Raw genomic sequence first — 23,822 nt, forward strand, 5'->3', positions numbered from 1 at the left:
CGGGCCTATTCGTTGAAGGAACGGGTTCCGCCCTTCCCTGTCAAGGCGCACTCTACCAGAGTGGTGAGTACGTCCTGGGCTCTCCGGCATCAGGCTTCGGTGGCCCAGGTGTGTAAGGCTGCAACTTGGTCGTCAGTGCACACCTTTTCGAAATTTTACAAAATTGATGTTCTGGCATCAGCGGATGCCTCCTTTGGCCGCAAAGTTCTCTGTGCGGCAGTGCCGTAAGGGAACCCTGGCTTTTCGGGTCCCTGGCTGTTGGGGTTGTTCACCCCTTTGGTTTCCTGGGTTTTTGCTCCTGTTGAGCCTTTTTTGTTACCCAGAGGGTTACCTTTCTGTTCATGTAAGGTTCCTTTCTCTGATGTGGGTACTGCGTTGCCTTTTCTGACCCCCCTCATGTCTACACTGCTTTGGGACATCCCCATTGGTGAAGACTGTATGAGTGGGCGGCGACTGTCGGAGGACGTAAGAGAAAACTGAATTTTTGTAAAATCTTACCGTAAAATTCCTTTCTCTGAGTCCTCCGACAGTCGCCGCCCCCGCCCCTCTATTGGGGTTCTTATACACTTAACTGCTTGCTACCAAACTGAGTTGGGATGGCTGATAGCAGGGGGGGTATTTGACCAGTGGGACAGCCCCCATGGGTGTGTCTATGTAGATGTTTTGTTTTTAAACAAGTCTTGTGCCTAGTTACACCTGTGGAGATGAAGTCAATACCCCATTGGTGAAGACTGTATGAGTGGGCGGCGACTGTCGGAGGACTCAGAGAAAGGAATTTTACGGTAAGATTTTACAAAAATTCCGTGTTTCCAAATGGTATGGAGTTAAATACCATTTCAAGGGTTATTTTTTGCATACGTTCTCAGTGATTAACGCAACTCAAAACCTTATACATAGATTTGAAGGCTTGAAGCCATTGAGTAGCCATTTTAGAAAGGTTGTATTTTTGGTAAATATCAATTTCTCTTGTAGAATAGTAAAAAATGGAGAACTCTTTAGTCTTTGGCATTGTGAATTTGTAAAATTGCTATGCTAAGTTGTGGATAGACAGCTCCCCGTCAGGGAATTGGGATAAATAATAATATTAGCAAATATTAAACGATTTCCATATTTGAAAGGCTAAATTCTGGAGCCAGCTCCTCCAAAGCTTTTCAGGGTGTGGCCTTTGTATAGATCATGTAAAAAAGCAATACTGTTTATAAGATTTGCTAAAGATTTTTTAGGCAAGGAGTATAAAATGCTCCAAGCCATTTCACCCCATAACATTTATTGGGATTTTTAAATACTTTACAATGTCAAGTAGAAACTGAAGTTTATGCAGTATGTGAAAGAAATAATAATGCTAAAATATAAAGTGTTATGCCATTAATCGCGTATATGTGTGTGTATATATGTGTATGTATGTATATATAGGTTTTTTTTTGTATAATTTTTTTCTTTTTTTTTTTTTTTTTTTCAGTTTTCTCCAAATGTGCTGTACACAATTCTAAAACCTTTCAGCTATCTGAATTATGAGCCTCCCAATGCAGAAGAGTTCTATAGAGTGTGCATACAGCAGTGTCTAGCTAATCTTGGTAAGTACATATAATTAAGATTTAATTTTTTTTTTCTCTGTGTTGGAAAGGTTGAGAGAGATGTTGATCATTAAACATACCAATTTTCATGAGTAAAAGCTGATAGGAAAATATGTTTCAACTAGTCAGTAGTTTATATTTTTTACCACTTGAAGACCTGGCCTACTTGGACACTTTTTTTGTTTACATGCAAAAATCAGCATTTATATTGATTTTCCAGGATACAAAAGACTTGAGACCTGCATTGTTTAGCTTGAATGGAGGAACCTGTCATATCTTTCGCTCAGCCCACAGGCCAGTTTACGTTTTTCCTGAACTATAGAATCCATATCCTTGTGATCTGGAATATGGCAAATCTTAAAGCAGAATTAAACCTCTGCATTAAAAAATATAACAGATGATCTCTGGGAGCTTCATGCGATATTGTACTAGTATGTACCGCATATTGGCATAAAATTACCTGCCAAACGGTCCCCTCCAGTGCTGTAGTGTCAGTGTTCTGTGTTGTCCATGATGCGTCCATCTTGTCTTGATCTTCCTTCCAGGTTCGGACTTTTCATCTGCTTGAATGGTTAGGATAGGATTATGTCACTCCCACGCAGGAGAGTCACATCATCATGGCACAGAGTGGGGCTGTAAATGTATGCTGAGCTACGCATGTGTACATTAACGTTGAGTAACGCATGTGTACATTAACGTTGACAGACGGGGATGAGCAGTTCTGACGGAAGAGACCAATAGGGTCTATTGTGTCAAAAAAAATCCTACCTGGTAGCATTTTTTTTCCTAAGTTTAATTTAACATAAGGGCCACTATTTCTGAAAGTATATGTAAGCTGGTCTAAATTTCTGTTTCGCTTGTCAATCCATTGCAATAAAGAAGCAAAATACAACTGGACCCAGTTGCTCATATTAGACCGGGATATTCCCGGCCTTTTTTTTTTTTTTCCTTACCTTTTTAGAGAGGATAATATACTCACCTTTCCATCGACTTCCTCCTTCCTCGGCCGCGGCCTGCACCGTCACTTCCTGTCCCGCAATGCGTCCTGGGAGCTCTTACTCGTCACTCCCAGGATGCAATTGGCAGTGACGTAGGCGGCCGGCCGCTCCTCTCATCGCGTTCTTTCCAAACAGGAAAAAACGCGATGATGGGCATCCCTATACTATGCCGATCGCATAGTACTGGACATGCGCGAGATTTCACGCTGGATTCACCAGCCTCCGCCCACTAGAACCAGGAAGAAGGGAAGACATTTCCCCACAACGGACTCGGCGATCCAGGACAAAGATGGCGGCGCTCATCACAAATTTTATAAAGTAAGATTTTATGCTTGCAAACCGATTATTTCATTGTATGAAACAGGATTAGCGGATGTATAGAGGTCTAAGGGTCACTGTTTGGGGGATATTAAAAAAAAAAAAAAAAAACGATTCTGTGCCCGGAACTCCGCTTTAAGAAGTGGTCAGGAACAGATTTAATTAATTTTTTTTTTTTTTGTGTCACAGTGCTACTTTAGAGCACACAGGGGAGGAATTAATAAAATAAACTGAACTTTAGTAGTGAATTTTGCCTTTCTGCTCCTGCTTAGCACTGCCTTGCTGTGTGACAGAATTGACATTTTCATCCCTGTATGTCTCCTTTACAGATTCAATAAGGCCTTACTACATGGTACTGCTGGCTTATGTATTAACGTTGGCAGAACGCGTTCCAGAAGACTTGGTAAAGTCTATATTCAATGTTGACTTCCTAAGCCAATTGGATATAGAGCTTAATGGTAAGTTGCAAGCACCTGCATGGCGATAAAGCACTGTTTTACGTGTGTGTCTGCAATTAGGAGAATTCAACATTTCTAGGCTTCATATGTACATGAATACCCAGCCCACATTGCTTGTATTTAGATCTGTGACTGTCAGCTTGTGAGTGACAAGGGGCTCAAATGCAACCCCTGACATCACCAAAGGCCTGCATACAATAATCCTTGTATGGAATGCTACAGAAGACAACTGAAGACTAACTAGAAGAAATGGTCAGACTGTGCTAAATGAGTGGTTTAAGACCATAGATATTACATGTGACTGCTAGAGTTCACTGCTTTCACAGCTTCTTTACAAATCAGCCCTCCTACTACTCACTGCTAGGGCCACCAAAGGCTGCATGTTGAGCACCAAGTACTTTAACAATCATCAGAATGGTACAAGAGAGCCTCCTTTACTCTCTTCGGTTATTTGGGGTTCCTTTATACACAGAGCATATGTCCCCACTGAATGTATGTTAGCAAGCACAGGGACATAACTGTGTTTAAAACACAGAGGAAGTTCCCTTGATTTTCCTTTTGTACCAAGATTTTGGGGTTGACTTGCTAAAGGCAAATAAACTGTACACGTGCGCAGTTTGCACCAATTTTCCACAGTGCTTAGTAAATGTTGTAAAGCTCTGCTGATTTCCATCATCCAATCATATGCAAGAAAAAATGTGGTGTGTGTTTTTTTTTTTTTTTTTTTTTTTTTAATTATCCCTTAAATATGATTGAGTATTCTTTACAGAGAAGTGCTACCATATTACACATACCAAGGAAAATGAGTACAACTGCACTTGCAAAGTGTACAGTCTATTTGCCTTTAGTAAATCAACCCCATTGTTTCCACAAGACAGTATAACCATACAGGTTTTGGTGAGAAAGGGCAAAGGGATTTAAAAAGACCTCCAACCGAATCAGCGTGTAGCACAGTAAAGTCTTCTCCGAACAAAAGGTATTCACATGTCTCGTTCTATTACATATCCTAAAAATAGAAGAATTAGGATAAGAGGAAAGTGGGTGAAGTATTGCAAATCATTCTTTTATGCCCCATCAGCCATTTGCAAATTTTGAACTGCTGGTGTATAGTGCAAAGTCCTAATAAATATTATGGAGCCATTCAGGCTTTTTTTTCCCTTAGAGATTAGGTGCAGGAACTCTCCCATTCAGAGTTACCCCTTATCTCCACCCCCTACCTACCTCCGAGCCCCGTTCCTTGGTTCCACCCCTACCTACCTCCCAGTAATGCCCCTTTTAGAGAATACAGACCCAAGTAATATTTGTGGTAGTAAGTAATTTGTATGAAATGTGTGTGTGTCCTACCTGTACACACAGAGCTGTCTTCACACTCCACATCCTTGTATATATTGGTCAGTTGTTTTTGGTCCCAGGTCTGTGAATATATCATAAACCATTGTTCCTATCATGAGTTCTGTAAGCAGGGTTGTTTATAGACCCCCTAGCAGCTCCAGTTGAGAAAAACAAAATTTCTTATGCTGGGAAACTTAAAGTGTTTGTTACTAGGGATGGGCTCAGGCGTGTTTGGATTGTAGTCCCCACCCACCTGAGCAATCCTGCATACCACCAGTGAGACATTTCCCGGCCCGCAGCTGCACGTAAACACGCTACCTATGATTGGTGATTGGCAGTGTGCAGTAATTGCTTCCTGGTGAGATTGCTCAGGTTGGTTAGGACTACGATCCTAAGACACCTGAGCCCATCCATATTTGTTATCCCAGCACTTCATATTCCTGATATGTGCCTGCTGTACCATGTACTTGTATGAAAAAGTCTCCTGTTCTCTTTCTATCACTTCCTTTGTATGAAATCCCCGGTGTTCCTGCTAGTCCCCTTGCTTTTTTATGAAAAACTGACCACACTAAGCAGCAGAACACCATAGCTATGCTGGGAACTCTGTATCCTCTCCGTCAATGATCAGACTTGTCCTGGCACACCTCTGCTGCACAGCCATTCACTGGGAAGCTCAGTGTGCTTCCACTTCTCCCCCCCCCCCCCCTAGCTCCTATGCAGCTGAAAACAAAGGGAATGTGATCACTTATAAAAAGGGGGGGGGGAATGTATGTATGTATGTATGTATATATATATATATATATATATATATATATATATATATATATATATATAATTAATTTTTTTTTTTTTTTTTTTTATCCATACACAAATCTTTTGCCCTTCATTTCTATTTTACACTGAATAGGTTGTTTTACAAAGTTACCGTTTTTAATCACCTTGAATTAAGATATTGGTCTCTGCTCATTTGGAATCTTTCTCATATTCAAAATTGAAACCATGAAAGATACCTCTTTTCTTTATAAAAGTTCTGACAGAAAAAAAAAAGCAGTAAAATTGATCCCCTGCAGCCAACGATAGACCCCCAGCAACAATAGAGCCCCACAGAAACAATGAGCCACCTGCAACAAAATATACCCCCCCCCCCCCACCACCAATATACCCTCCAGCAGCCAGCTACAATAGACTGCTCCTCAACAGTAGATCCCTCCCAACCACAACTGACCCCCCTCCCCCAGCAACAATAGATCCCCATCAGCTACAATGGACCTCCCTCCTGCAAAAATAGATCCCTTCCAGGGACAATAGGTCCCCCAGCAGGCAGCACCAATAGACACTATAGAACCACCTAGCAGCCCTTGCCCTTACATCAATTCAGTGCTGGAGGTGCCGGAACTGCGTTCCCACGTGTTCCTGCTGAAAAAAAGCTCTGGAGCCATTTATTCCAAACTGTGTACAGCAGTTTCGATGTGTTTGGCCATCGTTGCATTGTATGGAAACCTTGGCTTCTAAGGAATAGGGCTTGGAACACAACGAGATTGGAATTCATTACTTTAAATATTACTTTCTATTTGCTATAGTATCTAAGAGTACCTGTGTGTGGAGGCTGTTGTAAGCTCTTTTTTTTACATCTTAAAATAATGTTTCAGCTTTCTACATAGCGGTTATGTAAAAATTAGAAATCAAATCTGCCAAGCCTTAGTAAGTCTTATTAAATACAATGACATCGACCCTCCTTTCTGATGTTTTTTTTTTTTTTTTTTTCTGTTGTCAGATCATGAGAATCTTTTACAAGCTCAGGCTAAGTCTACTCTTCATGTGTTGCTTTATTGACTCGCACATCAGATAGGCATTCGGAATTGTAGAACTGTGAATTTTAATTACGACTTACCTCTTTCTTGTTTCTTTTATTTTGCAGTCTCTAAACCTGATAAATGTATGAGGATTAGGAGGCGTCTAATGGAAATAAATCGAGCTTTATGTATCGAGTGCCCAGAATATCAAATTCCCTGGTTCCATGACCAGTATTGTCAACAGCTGCAGCAGACAGGTGAAGTCTTGCTGGAGTCTGGTGTTTAAAGAGAAGCGGTAACAAGGATATGGACTGCAGTTAGTTTAAAGCGGAGTTCCGGCCACATACACATTTTTTAGCTAAAAATACCCCCCTAATCCTAAGCTAACCCCAATTACACTAACCCCACATTACAGTAGTGTACAGTAAATTAATATAGATAAAATCTTACCTTTAAAATTGATGAGTGCGGCCATCTCCGGTGTGAAGCTGCTGTGTCCCCCGCTGTGTCCTTCTTCCTGGTTTCAGCTACCCAGAATGCCGATCGCAATCTCGCGCATGCGCTGTAGATTGCGATCGGCAATCAGAGTAGCGGCCGGCCATTCCCATTGCATCCTGGGATTGATGACGCTCATCTCCCAGGATGCAATGCAAAGGAGGAAGTGACGACGGGGGGCCGCGGTCGCATGAGGAGGAAGAGGAAGGAATGTAAGTTAATTTTCACTAAAAACAAAGTAAGTGAAACAAAAAAAAAATAACTATCCAATTCTTTTTCAGGTTTTTTTACTCTACCTGATGCTGCAAAGTTTTTTTTTTTTTTGTTTTTTTTAGGGTGGAACTCCGCTTTAAGTTCCTTTTTTAAAGCGGAACTAAATCTATAAACTTAATGGTTTAAAAAAACAGTTATATTAGCAGCATGCCAGGGATGCTAACTGTCACATCTGCTTTTGCTTTCAACCAATTTGTCAAATCGTCAAATGTCTGATGTCGTAACTGATCAGAGGTGCAGCATCATGGCAGTTGAAAATCAAACCGGGGCTAAGATGGCAGCTTACTTTGCTAAAAACTTAGTGTAGAAAGGTTTATTTCCGCTTTAAGTACAATATTTGCAAGTTACCTACATTACTTTATGATCCAATATGTAAATCTGCCCAAACACACTACATTTCGTTTAAAATCTCTTAGATTTACCAACATCTTTGTAGTGAGAGGCCCTACTAGATTGACTTTAAATGAAATGGTGTTGTTTGGATATAAACCTGCGCTACTAGCTATTGCTAAACCTAAATGAGATTGTATGATCAGATTGTAAAGTGTGGGACCAGCTTATGGTCACTAGTTGGCACTGACTATCATAGGGCTTTATTAAATTGCCAGAGAGGTATTTTCCTCATTTATGCATTCAAACAGCAGAGAGTATAGCCTAAGAATATTCAACTTTTCCCCATTAACACAGAATAAATGTACATGTTGTTTCAATGGGCAAACGGGTATGAGACTTTTTTTTTTTTTTTATTACCCCCTTTTGTGTAAAGCAAAGTTAATAAAACTAAATAGGGGCACATGCAAACCTTTCACGGATAAACCTGCATGGGTATGACCATTTAAGGCTGGATATGTAAATGGGTAGATACCTAGATAAGCCAAGTCATGATAGTTTGTTTTTCTTAAAGTGTTTTTTTTTTTTTTTTTTTGGGAAAAACACATTTTATACTGATAACTTTTGTCATTTGGTATAGAAGTCTGTACTGATGAATAAAATAGATTTTACAGCCGATGATGCATTGTATTTTTTCTCTTTTTAGATGGTGACAATGAAAGTCCCATAGGTCACCAGATTCGGTATCTGTTGGGAAAGGCCCTTGGAGGAATACATTATACAAGAATGTCCGTTGTTACACCATATTATTACTCTGTAGGTAAGACAATGTGAATGAACTTAACCAATTGGGGACTTCAGACAAATGATGTACGTCCTAAAAAACTTCAGTAGGTGTACTGCAGGGACATGCCCTGTATCACAGCAGTGTTCTGTAAAACAAAGCTTCTCAAGGGTGTCCAAACAATGTTCAGAAGCTTAGAACAAAAAAAAAAAAAAAACTCTTGGGCAAAGTGCCCAGACCATGGGCTCATATGATGTTGGATTACCCACTTGCTTACTGGGCACTTTCACCCCCCTCCTGACCAGGCCAATTTTCATTACTATTGCACTTTGAATGACAATTGCACGGTCATTCAACACTGTACCCATATAACGTTTTTATAATTTTGTTTGAGACAGAGCTTTCTTTTGGTGGTATTTAATCACCACTGGGTTTTTTATTTTCTGCTAAGCAAATTAAACATTTATGAAAATTTAAAGAAAAAAACTTTACTTTTTGTTTCTGTTATAAAATTCTGCAAATAAGTAATGATGGAGGTGGGGTGATGGTGCGCTGCTGGGGCCGTGGTGCCGTGCGCTGCTGGGGCCGTGGTGCCGTGCGCTGACGGGGGCCGTGGTGACGTGTGCTGCGCTGAAAGTGGCACAGTACTGATGGGTTGCTCTGATAGTGGCACAGTACTGATGGGTTGCTCTGATAGTGGCACAGTGATACACAGTGACAGCGCTTAGGAAAGCAAATGCCGAAACCGACATAGTAAAGGGTCACTGTGATTGGTCCTTTACCTCGATCTCTGTACAAAGGACACAGCGATCACAGAGCTCACCCTGGGGGCATGCAGAGAGGCGAGGTTCTGGGAGGATGTCAATAGATGCCCTCCCAAAGCTGGTAGACCATGCTGTAGCCATCTTTTGGCTGTAGCGCAGTCGGCAAGTGGTTAAAGCTAACTTACAGTGGGTACGGAAAGTATTCAGACCCCCTTAAATTTTTCACTCTTTGTTATATTGCAGCCATTTGCTAAAATCATTTAAGTTCATTCTTCTTCCTCATGAATGTACACATAGCACCCCATACTGACAGAAAAACACAGAATTGTTGACATTGTTGCAGATTTATTAAAAAAGAAAAACTGAAATATCACATGGTCCTAAGTATTCAGACCCTTTGCTGTGACACTCATATATTTAACTCAGGTGCTTTCCATTTCTTCTGATCATCCTTGAGATGGTTCTACACCTTCATTTGAGTCCAGCTGTGTTTGATTATACTGATTGGACTTGATTAGGAAAGCCACACACCTGTCTATATAAGACCTTCCAGATCACAATGCAAGTCAGAGCAAATGAGAATCATAAGGTCAAAGGAGCTGCCTGAAGAGCTCAGAGACAGAATTGTGGCAAGGCACAGATCTGGCCAAGGTTACAAAAAGATTTCTGCTGCACTTAAGGTTCCTAAGAGCACAGTGGCCTCCATAATCCTCAAATGGAAGACGTTTGGGACGACCAGAACCCTTCCTAGAGCTTCCTAGAGAACCATCACTGCAGCCCTCCACCAGTCTGGGCTTTATGGCAGAGTGGCCCGACGGAAGCCTCTCCTCAGTGTAAGACACATGAAAGCCCGCATGGAGTTTGGCTAAAAAACACCTGAAGGACTCCAAGATGGTGAGAAATAAGATTCTCTGGTCTGATGAGACCAAAATATAACTTTTTGGCCTTAATTCTAAGCGGTATGTGTGGAGAAAACCAGGCACTGCTCATCACCTGTCCAATACAGTCCCAACAGTGAAGCATGGTGGTGGCAGCATCATGCTGTGGGGGTGTTTTTCAGCTGCAGGGACAGGACGACTGGTTGCAATCGAGGGAAAGATGAATGCGGCCAAGTACAGGGATATCCTGGACAAAAACCTTCTCCAGAGTGCTCTGGACCTCAGACTGGGCCGAAGGTTTACCTTCCAACAAGACAATGACCCTAAGCACACAGCTAAAATAACGAAGGAGTGGCTTCACAACAACTCCGTGACTGTTCTTGAATGGCCTAGCCAGAGCCCTGACTTAAACCCAATTGAGCATCTCTGGAGAGACCTAAAAATGGCTGTCCACCAACGTTTACCATCCAACCTGACAGAACTGGAGAGGATCTGCAGGTTGGATTGCATCTTTCCCAAAAAGACTCCTGGCTGTATTAGATCAAAAGGGGGCTTCTACTAAATACTGAGCAAAGGGTCTGAATACTTAGGACCATGTGATATTTCAGTTTTTCTTTTTTAATAAATCTGCAACAATGTCAACAATTCTGTGTTTTTATGTCAGTATGGGGTGCTATGTGTACATTCATGAGGAAGAAGAATGAACTTAAATGATTTTAGCAAATGGCTGCAATATAACAAAGAGTGAAAAATTTAAGGGGGTCTGAATACTTTCCGTACCCACTGTAAATGTAAAAAAAAGATCAACATTTTAAAGGAGACACGCGGGATGTCAAAGTTCCAAAACCCACTGTATAAAATGCACATAAATGCAAATCTCCTAAACCAATATTTTATTCACTATAGAAAAACAATAGACCACAATAGAGAAACATTTCCAATGTTTAGTGAAAAGGGTAAAAATATTGCGCTTAAACACTTAAAACACAACCAAAAAAGTGCTTGTGTGCATAAACATATAAATAATAAATATATATACTAGTGAATAAATAAATAAATATATATGTTGTGAAAAGTCCTTAGTGAAATATATCAACAATCCTTAAAGTGCCCAGTGCAATACGGATCTCTCAGCAATGACTGAAAATAACTTTAGCTTCAAGTGAGGGACCTCCACCATAGGGACTTTCTCCACCCAGTGCTCAGGGTAAATACTTCTTACCGAAGCTGGTGGACCCCTTAATTACAGGGGGTCTAAAACAGCATATAAGGTCCACAAATGCCTCCAAGCTATCCTTCAGGTCCCTTAATAAGGCTCAGCTCGCACAAGGAACTCCAAGTATTTCCAGGGTGGTATGGTATGGGGAAAAAGATAAGGAAACTCCGATAGTGTAGTATGTTCTATTATAGGGGTTGTTTAATAGAAATGCACTTACTCAAACATCATATACAGAATGCCTTCATGGGGTAAATGCAGCATGGGTTCGGTGTACGGGACGCTCCTCTCTTCCTGCGTATCACCAACCCGGAACTCCACGGTCTCACGTTCCCGACGCACGTTTCGTCAGACGCGCTGACGTCATCAGGGGATCATGATCCCCTGATGACGTCAGCGCGTCTGACGAAACGTGCGTCGGGAACGTGAGACCGTGGAGTTCCGGGTTGGTGATACGCAGGAAGAGAGGAGCGTCCCGTACACCGAACCCATGCTGCATTTACCCCATGAAGGCATTCTGTATATGATGTTTGAGTAAGTGCATTTCTATTAAACAACCCCTATAATAGAACATACTACACTATCGGAGTTTCCTTATCTTTTTCCCCATACCATACCACCCTGGAAATACTTGGAGTTCCTTGTGCGAGCTGAGCCTTATTAAGGGACCTGAAGGATAGCTTGGAGGCATTTGTGGACCTTATATGCTGTTTTAGACCCCCTGTAATTAAGGGGTCCACCAGCTTCGGTAAGAAGTATTTACCCTGAGCACTGGGTGGAGAAAGTCCCTATGGTGGAGGTCCCTCACTTGAAGCTAAAGTTATTTTCAGTCATTGCTGAGAGATCCGTATTGCACTGGGCACTTTAAGGATTGTTGATATATTTCACTAAGGACTTTTCACAACATATATATTTATTTATTTATTCACTAGTATATATATTTATTATTTATATGTTTATGCACACAAGCACTTTTTTGGTTGTGTTTTAAGTGTTTAAGCGCAATATTTTTACCCTTTTCACTATTTATGCGTATACACGTTTTTATTGCAGCTTGCACTATGGAAGCAATTCCTCACATATAATCAATATTTGACTAATAATTTATTATCGAATATCACCATTTGCGCAGTTTCTTTTGGGTTACCAATTCGTTTTTCATTTCCAATGTTTAAACTGAGAAAATGAACCATTTTAAGAAACAAATACGGTAATTTTAAAATTGATAGCAGCAACACGTCTCAAAAAAAATTGGAATGGGACAATAAAAAGCTGGCAAAGTAAGTACCATCAATGAGGAAGAGCTGGAAGAACATTTGCAACTAATTTTGCAACTAATTGGGTAAACTGGCAACAGGTTAGTAACATGATTTGGCAAAAAATGGGCATCTTGGAGAGTCAGAGAAGTAAAGATGGGCAGAAAAGTAAAGATGGGCAGAGGTTCACCAATCTATTAAAAGCTGTGTCTAAAAATTGTCAAACATTTAAAAATAACGTTCCTCAATGTAAAATTGCCAAGATTTTAAATATATCATCACAGTACAAAATCTCAAAATATTCTGAGAATCTGGAGAAATCTCTGTGCATAAGGGACAAGGCTAAAATACAATATTGGATGTCTGTGATCTTCGGGCCCTCAGACTGCACTGCATTAACAACTGCCATGATTCTGTGATGAACATCACTGCGTGAGCTCAGGAATACTTCCAAAATTCACTGTCTATGAACACCGTTTGTCGTGCTATCCGTAAATTCATGTATCTGAACATAATTCTGAAATGCCACCATCTTCTCTGTGCCAAAGCTCATTTAAAATGGTCTGTTTCAAAGTGGAAAACTGTTCTGTGGTCAGACAAATGAAAATCTGACCTTCTTTTTTGGAACCATGGGTGCCATATCCTCCTGAGTAAAAAAGCAGAGGGACCTTCCGGCTTATTTATCAGCGCTCTGTTCGAAAGCCTGCATCTCTGATGATAAAAGGATGCATTAGTGCATATGGAATGGGCAGCTTGCACATCTAGAAAGGCAAACCATCAATGCTAATAAAAATAGATCTAGGTTTTAGAGTGGCCTATGCTCCCATCCAGACATCTTTTTCAGGGAAGGCCTTGCATACATATTCCAGCACAACAATGTTAAACCGTATACTGAATCTATGGCAACAGCATGGCTTCGTAGTAGAAGAGTCTAGGTGCTGAAAGCAGAATAATACTCATCTTCAGCTCTAGCAATGCAGTGTCCCTGAGCTCCCCATCCGGTTGCTGACCTATTCGGGTAGCCAGCTTCCAGGGTTTAGATTGCCGGGCACTGTCATGGGACAGGTGGGGATGACGTCACTCCCACGCCTGCATGCGAGTTAAGTCAGATTTGGCTTTGCCAAATTTGTACAGTGAGCTGCACTTGGTTTATGAGATTTGCAATTCATTACATTCTGTATGCAGAAGTGTACTCCTATGACCCAGAAGACACGTTTTGCCAAAAAAGCTTTTTACTTCTCTTTTAAATAAAAGGTTTCCTTGTTAACCCTAATTCACCATAGTTAACAACTTTCCCCCTTCCATATTATTTTATTATTTTTCTGCTGACTTTTCTTAATTTCCTTTTTTTTTTTAATATTTTGTTTATAATTTTTTTTTTTTTTTAGTGTTGTATCCACAAATAAAAAATGTTTGTTTTCATTTGTGAATAACTTTCATTTCACAATTTAAAATCTTCAGAATTACTACAGGGTCTATTTACATGGTGTAGTATGTTTACACACAAGATTCACACATTTTCTAATAAAATCCAATTAGAAAATTCTATGTCTTGAGTGAAAGGTGTTTGAATCTCCATGTTAAAAAATTTGTAAATAGGCCCCTGTTTATTTTAAAATTGACACTGATTAAAATGGAAAAATAAAACACGTATTTATTTTTTACTTTTTTTGCTTTGTTGCATACTTTGTTTATAGATTTATTAAAAAAAAAAAAAATACTTTTACAAGTCAATATTAAATAATAAATCCCTATGATTGAATTTTACAAGTCAATAATAATACTAAATGTAAATCTTGTCTGCTCCCCAGAAAAAAGAAACGATATATGTGTTCATTTCATTGGCCAAAATTCTGGCCATTGAAATGAATTAACACCCAAGTGCTTGATCTGCATAGCGTTAATGCGAGTTTAGATGCGATTACACACGTTCAGCGGCAGTGGGTTTTTTTTTTTCTGTTTCTAAACGTCTGCCTTTAAACGCCTATGTGTTCAGGGACAATTAGGCTAATCTGGGGGGGGGGGGGGTGGATGGCGTTTAGAGGCAGAAAAAAGAAACACCAGACGCCCCTAAAAGCAGCATTAAAAATATTGCGTGTGGATGAGCCCTAAGTACTGTCTGTTATTTTTAACTCCCTCCCTGACACTGTCTTTTTTTTGATTCTGTGGTAGGGATTCATTTATAAAACAACAACGTCCGATTTTCCCTGTGATGGGTATTCTCATTTGCACGTTTCTAAAGTTGTCCACAGACAGTAATAGTAAAATCTTTATAGAAACAGAGAAATTTTACCTCAAAACCTTTTGATAATGGTGTTATATTTTCTGTCTATAGACTTTGAATGTATACTGGATAAGAATAAAAACCCAATTTCATACATGGACCTCAACCTGCTTTCTGCGGATGTTTCCAAACTGCAGTCAGGGATTGGCAGTAAGATGCAGGAAGATAAACCTTTGCCACCAGGAGCTCAAAGGTCAGTAACAAGAGAAGTTACAATTTGCAAAAAAATTACAAATAAATAAAAAAATACTAAGTGCACCCATATTGTTAAAAAAAAAAGGTTCAAAACGGTGGTGAGGAGACAATGCCTCCTTACCACCAGTCAAATGCTCGCTAAAGAGAAATCCAGTTTGTATCATTCTTCAAAGGGCGATGCAAGTGTAAAGAGGACTAACAGGCCCAGGAAAACAACAAAGTACTAGGGACTCCCTGCTGCTGCTCAAATAGTTGGGTGAAGAACCTTACATTCAAAGCTGGTGTTCGAAATAGACTTCTCAGCTGTCACGATACTTCAGGAAAGTTGTTTATTTTTTTTAAAGTAAAGCAAAACATACGAAACAGAACAAAACGGAAAAGTTTCACGCGTCAAAAGGGAAGAGAGAGAGAGAAGTGTTGTGTCTTCGGAGTGTAGGATGTCCTTTTCTCATCTCTGATTGATCTGTAGATGTAGTTGTCTTTTATACTATATGTAAAGACGATGTCAGCAAAAAGTGTGTACCAAGAAGGTAGTAATTCTAAATATAAAAGTAACACCCACTCTTGCGTATAAGGATTGAGTCTATAGTAAGACACATAACTCCACCCAACATACTGACATAAAGTTCAAAAATAAATATATATACAGTGCTTTGCGAAAGTATTTGGCCCCCTTGAACTTTGCAACCTTTTGCCACATTTCAGGCTTCAAAACATAAAGATATAAAACTGTAATTTTTTGTGAATAATCAACAACAAGTGGGACACAATCATGAAGTGGAACGAAATTTATTGGATATTTCAAACTTTTTTAACAAATAAAAAAACTGAAAAATTGGGCGTGCAAAATTATTCAGCCCCCTTAAGTTAATACTTTGTAGCGCCACCTTTTGCTGCGATTACAGCTGTAAGTCCCTTGGGGTATGTCTCTATCAGTTTTGCACATCGAGAGACTGAAATTTTTGCCCATTCCTCCTTGCAAAACAGCTCGAGCTCAGTGAGGTTGGATGGAGAGCGTTTGTGAACAGCAGTTTTCAGTTCTTCTTTTCACAGATTCTCGATTGGATTCAGGTCTGGACTTTGACTTGGCCATTCTAACACCTGGATATGTTTATTTGTGAACCATTCCATTGTAGATTTTGCTTTTATGTTTTGGATCATTGTCTTGTTGGAAAACAAATCTCCGTCCCAGTCTCAGGTCTTTTGCAGACTCCATCAGGTTTTATTCCAGAATGGTCCTGTATTTGGCTCCATCCATCTTCCCATCAATTTTAACCATCTTCCCTGTCCCTGCTGAAGAAAAGCATGCCCAAACCATGATGCTGCCACCACCATGTTTGACAGTGGGGATGGTGTGTTCAGGGTGATGAGCTGTGTTGCTTTTACGCCAAACATAACGTTTTACATTGTTGCCAAAAAGTTCGATTTTTGTTTCATCTGACCAGAGCACCTTCTTCCACATGTTTGGTGTGTCTCCCAAGTGACTTGTGGCAAACTTTAAACAACACTTTTTATGGATATCTTTCTTCTTTCCACTTCCATAAAGGCCAGATTTGTGCAGTATACGACTGATTGTTGTCCTATGGACCGAGTCTCCCACCTCAGCTGTAGATCTCTGCAGTTTATCCAGAGTGATCATGGGCCTCTTGGCTGCATCTCTGATCAGTCTTCTCCTTGTATGAGCTGAAAGTTTAGAGGGACGGCCAGGTCTTCGTAGATTTGCAGTGGTCTGATACTCCTTCCATTTCAATATTTTCGCTTGCACAGTGCTCCTTGGGATGTTTAAAACTTGGGAAATCTTTTTGTATCCAAATCCGGCTTTAAACTTCTCCACAACAGTATCTCGGACCTGCCTGGTTTGTTCCTTGTTCTTCATGATGCTCTCTGCGCTTTAAACGGACCTCTGAGACTATCACAGTGCAGGTGCATTTATACGGAGACTTGATTACACACAGGTGGATTCTATTTATCATCATTAGTCATTTAGGTCAACATTGGATCATTCAGAGATCCTCACTAAACTTCTGGAGAGAGTTTGCTGCACTGAAAGTAAAGGGGCTGAATAATTTTGCACGCCCAATTTTTCAGTTTTTTATTAACAAAGTTTGAAATATCCAATAAATTTCTTTCCACTTCATGATTGTGTCCCACTTGTTGATTCTTCACAAAAAATTACAGTTTTATATCTTTGTTTGAAGCTAAATGTTTGAAGATAAATGAAAAAAGGAAATTAAAACAAGAAATAACTAAATTAAAAACAAAGGACGGAAGGTACGTAGAAGAGAATAAAGGGCTAGCCGACTGCCTTAATGAATACTTCTGTTCAGTTTTTACAGAAGAAAAAGGAGAAGGACCTCCACTTGAAAGTATGACTAATGAATCGTTTGATGCATGTGTCTTTACAGAGGAAGACGTTCTAAGATTGCTGTCTAAAGTGAAGACAAATAAGTCACAGGGTCCTGATGAGATACACCCAAAATTATTAAAAGAGCTTAGTGGTGAGCTGGCAAAACCATTAACAGATTTATTTAACCAATCATTAGTAACAGGAGTCGTCCCGGAAGATTGGAAATTGGCAAATGTCGTGCCCATTCACAAGAAAGGTAGTAGGGAGGAATCGAGCAACTATAGACCAGTGAGTCTGACATCAATAGTAGGCAAATTAATGGAAACCCTATTAAAGGATAGGATTGTGGAACATCTTAAATCCCATGGATTGCAAGATGAAAAACAACATGGGTTTACTTCAGGGAGATCATGTCAAACAAATCTTATAGATTTTTTTGACTGGGTGACTAAAATAATAGACGGTGGAGGTGCAGTAGACATTGCATATCTAGATTTTAGTAAGGCTTTTGACACTGTCCCACATAGAAGACTTATCAATAAACTGCAGTCATTGAGCATGGACTCCCATATTGTTGAGTGGATTAGGCAGTGGCTGAGTGACAGACAACAGAGGGTTGTAGTCAATGGAGAACATTCAGAACAAGGTCATGTTACCAGTGGGGTACCTCAGGGATCTGTACTGGGACCAATTTTGTTTAATATCTTCATAAGTGATATTGCAAAAGGCCTCGATGGTAAGGTTTGTCTTTTTGCTGATGACACAAAGATATGTAACAGGGTTGATGTTCCTGGAGGGAAACGCCAAATGGAAAAGGATTTAGGAAAACTAGAAGAATGGTCAGAACTCTGGCAACTGAAATTTAATGTGGATAAGTGCAAGATAATGCACATGGGACGTAAAAACCCAAGGGCAGAATATAGAATATTTGACACAGTCCTGACCTCAGTATCTGAGGAAAGGGATTTAGGAGTAATTATTTCAGAAGACTTAAAGGTGGGAAGACAATGTAATAGAGCAGCACGAAATGCCAGCAGAATGCTTGGATGTATAGGGAGAGGTATAAGCAGTAGAAAGAGAGAAGTGCTTATGCCGCTGTACAGAACACTGGTGAGATCTCACTTGGAGTATTGTGCGCAGTACTGGAGGCCACATCTCCAGAAGGATATAGATACTCTAGAGAGAGTTCAGAGAAGAGCTACTAAACTAGTACATGGATTGCAGGAAAAAACTTACCAGGAAAGGTTAAAGGACCTTAACATGTATAGCTTGGAAGAAAGAAGAGACAGAGGGGATATGATAGAAACTTTTAAATACATAAAGGGAATCAACTCGGTAAAGGAGGAGAGCATATTTAAAAGAAGAAAAACTACCACAAGAGGACACAGTTTTAAATTAGAGGGGCAAAGGTTTAAAAGTAATATGAGGAAGTATTACTTTACTGAGAGAGTAGTGGATGCATGGAATAACCTTCCTGCAGAAGTGGTAGCTGCAAATACAGTGAAGGAGTTTAAGCATGCATGGGATAGGCATAAGGCTATCCTTCATATAAGATAGGGCCAGGGACTATTCATAGGATTCAGATATATTGGGCAGACTAGATGGGCCAAATGGTTCTTACCTGCCGACACATTCTATGTTTCTAAGCCTGAAATGTGGCAAAAGGTCGCAAAGTTCAAGGGGGCCGAATACTTTCGCAAGGCACTGTACATAGCAAAATGGCTTCTCTGTCCTTGAAAGAGACATATCGAATTAGCCTTCCAAACTAATATCATTACATTATGACATTGATAAAAGTCTCTGAAATATATATAATTTAAACTCTAAATCTCTAACAGCTGGTATCAGATGAGGCCGCAGTGTCGATCTGGTAGAACTTTGCAAGGCCACCTGTTGTTCTGTTCACACTTCTAAAACCTGGGAAACAGATTCTTCCTAAAAGGATCCGTAGCTGTGAGAAAAATTCTCACAGCTCGAACCACATACAGACAGTGGAGGGAAGTTTTTTCCTTTTGGTGAACTTGAGCCAAACAGAGGAACAGAAGATGTCCCAGTTGAGGTAAAAGACAAAAATCTACCTAGGGCAAAAAGGAGGTCCCCGGGCTTCATCACTACTACGTCCCTATGTAGAGCCAGAAAAGGTTCCCAGAAGGATAGTGCCCAGACACTCGCCTCGCACAAGTTAAACACTATCTTGTGGGTGAGAGTAGAGCGAGTAAGAAGAAAAAAGTCCCTCTTCACACAGCAGAGCTTTGGAAAAGATGTCTAGGACACAAGCAAAAGCGAGAGGAGTTATCCTGGGCTGGATTAAATTTTTTATGTTTTTAAACCTAAAAAAAAAAAACAGGATTTATTGCATAGTGCTTGTTCAGTGTAATTTGTCCCATTATATGATGTAAAATACCTGCTTGATCCTGCCTGTTCCTGTATCCTCCTAGGTATGCTGACCATGGTAATCATGGCAGCTGATCCATGATACCACGGTCAGTTTACGTGCCTCCATCATCCTGCTCTCTGCTTTGAGTCTCCCCCCCCCCTCCCTCCCTGCCTGTCAGCTGAGCAGTCTGAGAGCCGATCTGCTACCTGCCCCTCCCCTCTCCTCCTGCTGCTATATCTGTAAGGTATTAAAATCACTGGCATCCCCTCTGTTTTAGGCAAATATAAAACACAGTTTGTACATTTTTAAAAAATTGGAATGCTAAATACCTTCTTGCACAGCTCTGCTGTGCTTTTAAGTGGTCTCCCTCTGCTGGCCGGGCGACGCCAGAGGGAAATCTCAGCGCCTCCTGCTCTCTCCTTCGATCAGGGAAGGAGAGCGGAGGGGATCACGTGACCACACATCGGAGCTGTGCCATAAGTTAATTAGGATTATAATTGAAAAAAAAAATTGACATTGTGGGGTTTATTTACTAAAGCTGGAGGGTGCAAAATTAGGCTCACTTCTGCATAGAAACTAATAAGCTTCCTGGTTTTATTGCCAAAGTTTGCTTGAACTAGCTGAGGTTAAAATATGATTGGTTTCTCTGCATAAGAGACCCTGATTTTGCACTTTCCAGCTTTAGTAAATAAACCCCACTTTATATCTGCCTAAAACAGGAGAGATGCCAGTGATTTAAACAAGTGACTTAACAACCATTTTAATTATGATGCCCTGTGAGCTGTAATTATAATAATTGTTAGCAGGAGCTCCCTAAGACCTGAGCATTATTTCAAGAGTTCCTCCATTTTAAAAAGGTTGAAAAAAGGCTGCTCTACTGGCTGCACACATGTAAGAGAAATGTCATTAAAATATGAACACCTGTACTTATTTTAGCCACATAAATAACATATTGTTTTTAATATTGTCAGGGTTGCTGTGAATTTCTTTTATCCAGTAGAATACTGCAGAAACTCTTTCTATACCAGGGGAGTGACAGCCATGAAGAGGAGACATCTAGAAATGCTAGGATATCATGTGATTCAGGTAAACAGAACTTGTAATGGTCTAGGGCAGTGGTTCTCAACTCTGGTCCTCAGGACCCACTAACAGGCCAGGTTTGCAAGCTAACTGAAATACATCACAGGTGATACAATTTGCTGCTCAGTGATTGCAGTACTCTAGTCTGCATCTTCCCAAGGTAATACTTAAAATCTGGCCTGTTAGTGGGTCCTGAGGACTGGAGTTGAGAACCACTGGTCTAGGGTAAACACTTCCTAAAAGGTGTCCGCTAGAACTTCGGCTTTTAAAAAAAAAATAAACAGGAAGCCTATTTATTGGAACAGAATATGTCTTCCTGCTCACTGTTTTTTTTTTTTTTTTTTTACAACTTTCTTTGGAATGTACACTGAGCTGTGTATGCGGGGCTCTATGTACATTCTTAGCACGTCTTGGTGTTGGGAGGAATTAACTCTTGTGTGCAGGCACTGGAGTTCCATCATCTCGGCTTGTGACGTGACAGTTCAGAGGTAGAACACAAGTCAGTTTATATCTGGAAGCCCATACATCGAACATGGGTCCACTACAGCCCACTGTAAATATTTATACAAATTTGAATAGGGGGGCACTACTCAAATTTGATAAGGTCTGGGGAGGATTGGTGGCCTCCCCTCACTGTCATGGATTAATTTGAATATAACTTGGTAAAGTGTTTTGAGTCTGTGTGTCTTTCCTATTTGCCTATTTCATGGAACACTGTAATTGTTGTGCAGAGAGGTCTCTATTTTCACTGAAAATGTATTGTCGGGGGTCACAGCTGTAATATTCGCAGACACTGTTTTTTTTTTTTCTAAATTGCACTATTTCCTATTTTTGTTTATTTTGCTTTGTTTTTCATTTACTTTTTGCGATTGCTTACCGTGTTGTGCTTTTGCAGCCCTTAATGCTTATATCTTGTATTGTCTTGTATTTTTCTGTGGAAAATTTTAATAAGGAGAATTTCCAAAAAAATATATATTCATAAAAAAAACTTTTGTGACATCTGTGCCATTCTGCTCGGATTCAGCAAGGGATCTGCTCATGGATCCCCTAAAGGAACGGATCTCTGTGAAAGGACCCTTTGTGGGTTTTTTTTTTGCTGCTGCGATTTTTTTTTTTTTTTTTTTTTTTTTTTTAAGGATCCTCTTAATTGAGCATTTTGAGCGTTAGGGTACAAAACAAAGCCTATTGGGCATACCCGTGCTAAACAGAAAGACAGAAAACAAACCCAAACAAAACCACAAAAACGGTAACAAAAATATTCACTTGGCAACCAAAATGTCTGATTTGGATAAAGCTCAATGGCATAGGCATAACCAAAAATGATACCTCCTAATCCGTCTCTACCCTGCAGATTCTCTCATTCGGTCATTAGAATGAAATCAGGGAGGGGGAGCAGATCCCATAGAGTTTTCTTCAGAAGGGTTTATTTCAACGGAGGTAACCCAGATATCCCATATTTTGGTTAAATTTCCCATGACAACCCCTGGACTCATAAGTGAACTTATAAAGCGGTATTGCTGAGTTTACCAAAGTTTTCCAAAAATCAGGTATATCAGTGTAGGTGCCATTCAAGACTTCCATTTAATCAGTAAGGCCTTGCAGGGGTAATACGTAAACTTTATCCGCATTCTCATTGCCCTGGACATGGCTAATAAGTGGACCAGACTAAGTATACAAACATCCACCATCAATGGTACGGAGATCAGGGCACAATTTCTAACACACTTTGTAACATCTTTCGAATAGGATTGAACCATTGGGCATAGCCAGATTACATGTATAATCAGTGCTGGGTCGTCTTCTATTTTTTAATGTTTTTATTTAATTATGAAAAAGTGAACTAATGCACAGTGAATCCAGAGACTAATTCATGTGGCTCCAAGACTAATTTTTTTTTTCTCTTTCTAGATCCCTAGCACTGAGTGGAATTCTATGGAATTAGGAACTACTGAGAGCTGGATAAACTACCTCAGGAAAAAGATATTTTCTGATGAAATATGATGTTTTATTTAGATATAAATATATTTTTTATTAAAATAAAGTTGTGCCTTTTTACAATAACAGGAATATTTTTACTCACGAGAACAATTCATCTGTATTAGTGTATGTTTTTTTTTTTTTTTTTTCTTTTTCTTTTTTTAGGGTAGCAGATGATGTGTTTTTTTTTAGGAGTTGTCTACCTGTGCTCTTTCCAGTTAAAGCAGGTCTCCAACAAAGAACTAAAAGTCAATCAATTCCTGCAGCTGCTGACTTTTAATAATAGGGCACTTACCTGTCCAGGGATCCAGTGCCACCTTACCCGGGCAAGTTCCTCACTAGCCTTTGGGTTCCCGGCACCTACATCATAACTGCGAGCAGCCGGCTGTGCTGTTTGCAACTTCACAGCCGACTGCCCACTGTGTGTGCGTAAGCTGTGCTGCACTTTGCGACCTGCCCACAGTCTTCTGGAACCTGTGACGTGTACCAGAAGACTGCAGGGGTAGAGGAGAACTTCTGCTCCGATCGCCTAGGCGATCCGTGCGGAAGTGGGAGCGGTTACCTGCTAAAATTAGGTACCCTCTCTGCCCCCCCCCCTCGCCTCACCCCCCCAAAAAAAAAAATGACATGACAAATTTCGGTAGAGAAGGGGGGGAGGAGGAATTAGGGTGAAGCTCCCCTTTAGATCAATCGGTTGTTCCACTGAGTCTCCTACTTAAGTGTTCTTCTTAGGCCTCGCTCACATGGGCACTGAGGCCTGTATGCCTCGAATGGGCTGCATGTTTTCCAGCTTCTCTGGACTCCAGGTGCTGCATGCAGGCAACCTCATCAAGTGTAGTAGGATGCAGTGGCTGCACAGACACAGCTGCTTGTACTAATGTGAAAGGTGAGCAGCCTCAAAGGCACGATGTCTGTGTTCAGGGCCGCCTATCCACATGCTTGCCACATTGGGAGTTATAGTGCATAAATCTCCCAACTGTCTGTTTAAGAAGTTGTTGATGGATTATTCAACCTGCCATCATCTACCCAAAACAATGTATGACCTCTTAAACATACACAAAACAACACTTCCTGAAATAACTTTCAGTTGAAC

At 40.3% G+C, this 23,822-nt stretch overlaps 1 protein-coding gene across 1 annotated transcript in view; it reads left to right on the forward strand.

Moving 5' to 3' along the window:
- Positions 1-23,822, forward strand: part of FASTKD1 (FAST kinase domains 1) — a 179,985-nt gene that overhangs the window by 51,403 nt on the left and 104,760 nt on the right. Inside the window, exons 9-15 of the mRNA XM_082261782.1 lie at positions 1,460-1,574; positions 3,220-3,348; positions 6,599-6,730; positions 8,278-8,391; positions 14,805-14,946; positions 20,644-20,758; positions 22,661-22,751. Coding sequence (XP_082117908.1) covers positions 1,460-1,574; positions 3,220-3,348; positions 6,599-6,730; positions 8,278-8,391; positions 14,805-14,946; positions 20,644-20,758; positions 22,661-22,751 — 838 coding nt within the window. The remainder of the gene's footprint in view (positions 1-1,459; positions 1,575-3,219; positions 3,349-6,598; positions 6,731-8,277; positions 8,392-14,804; positions 14,947-20,643; positions 20,759-22,660; positions 22,752-23,822) is intronic.

This window comes from Pelophylax lessonae (assembly GCF_965119305.1).
Source record: "Pelophylax lessonae genome assembly, chromosome: 6".
Taxonomy (NCBI): domain Eukaryota; kingdom Metazoa; phylum Chordata; class Amphibia; order Anura; family Ranidae; genus Pelophylax; species Pelophylax lessonae.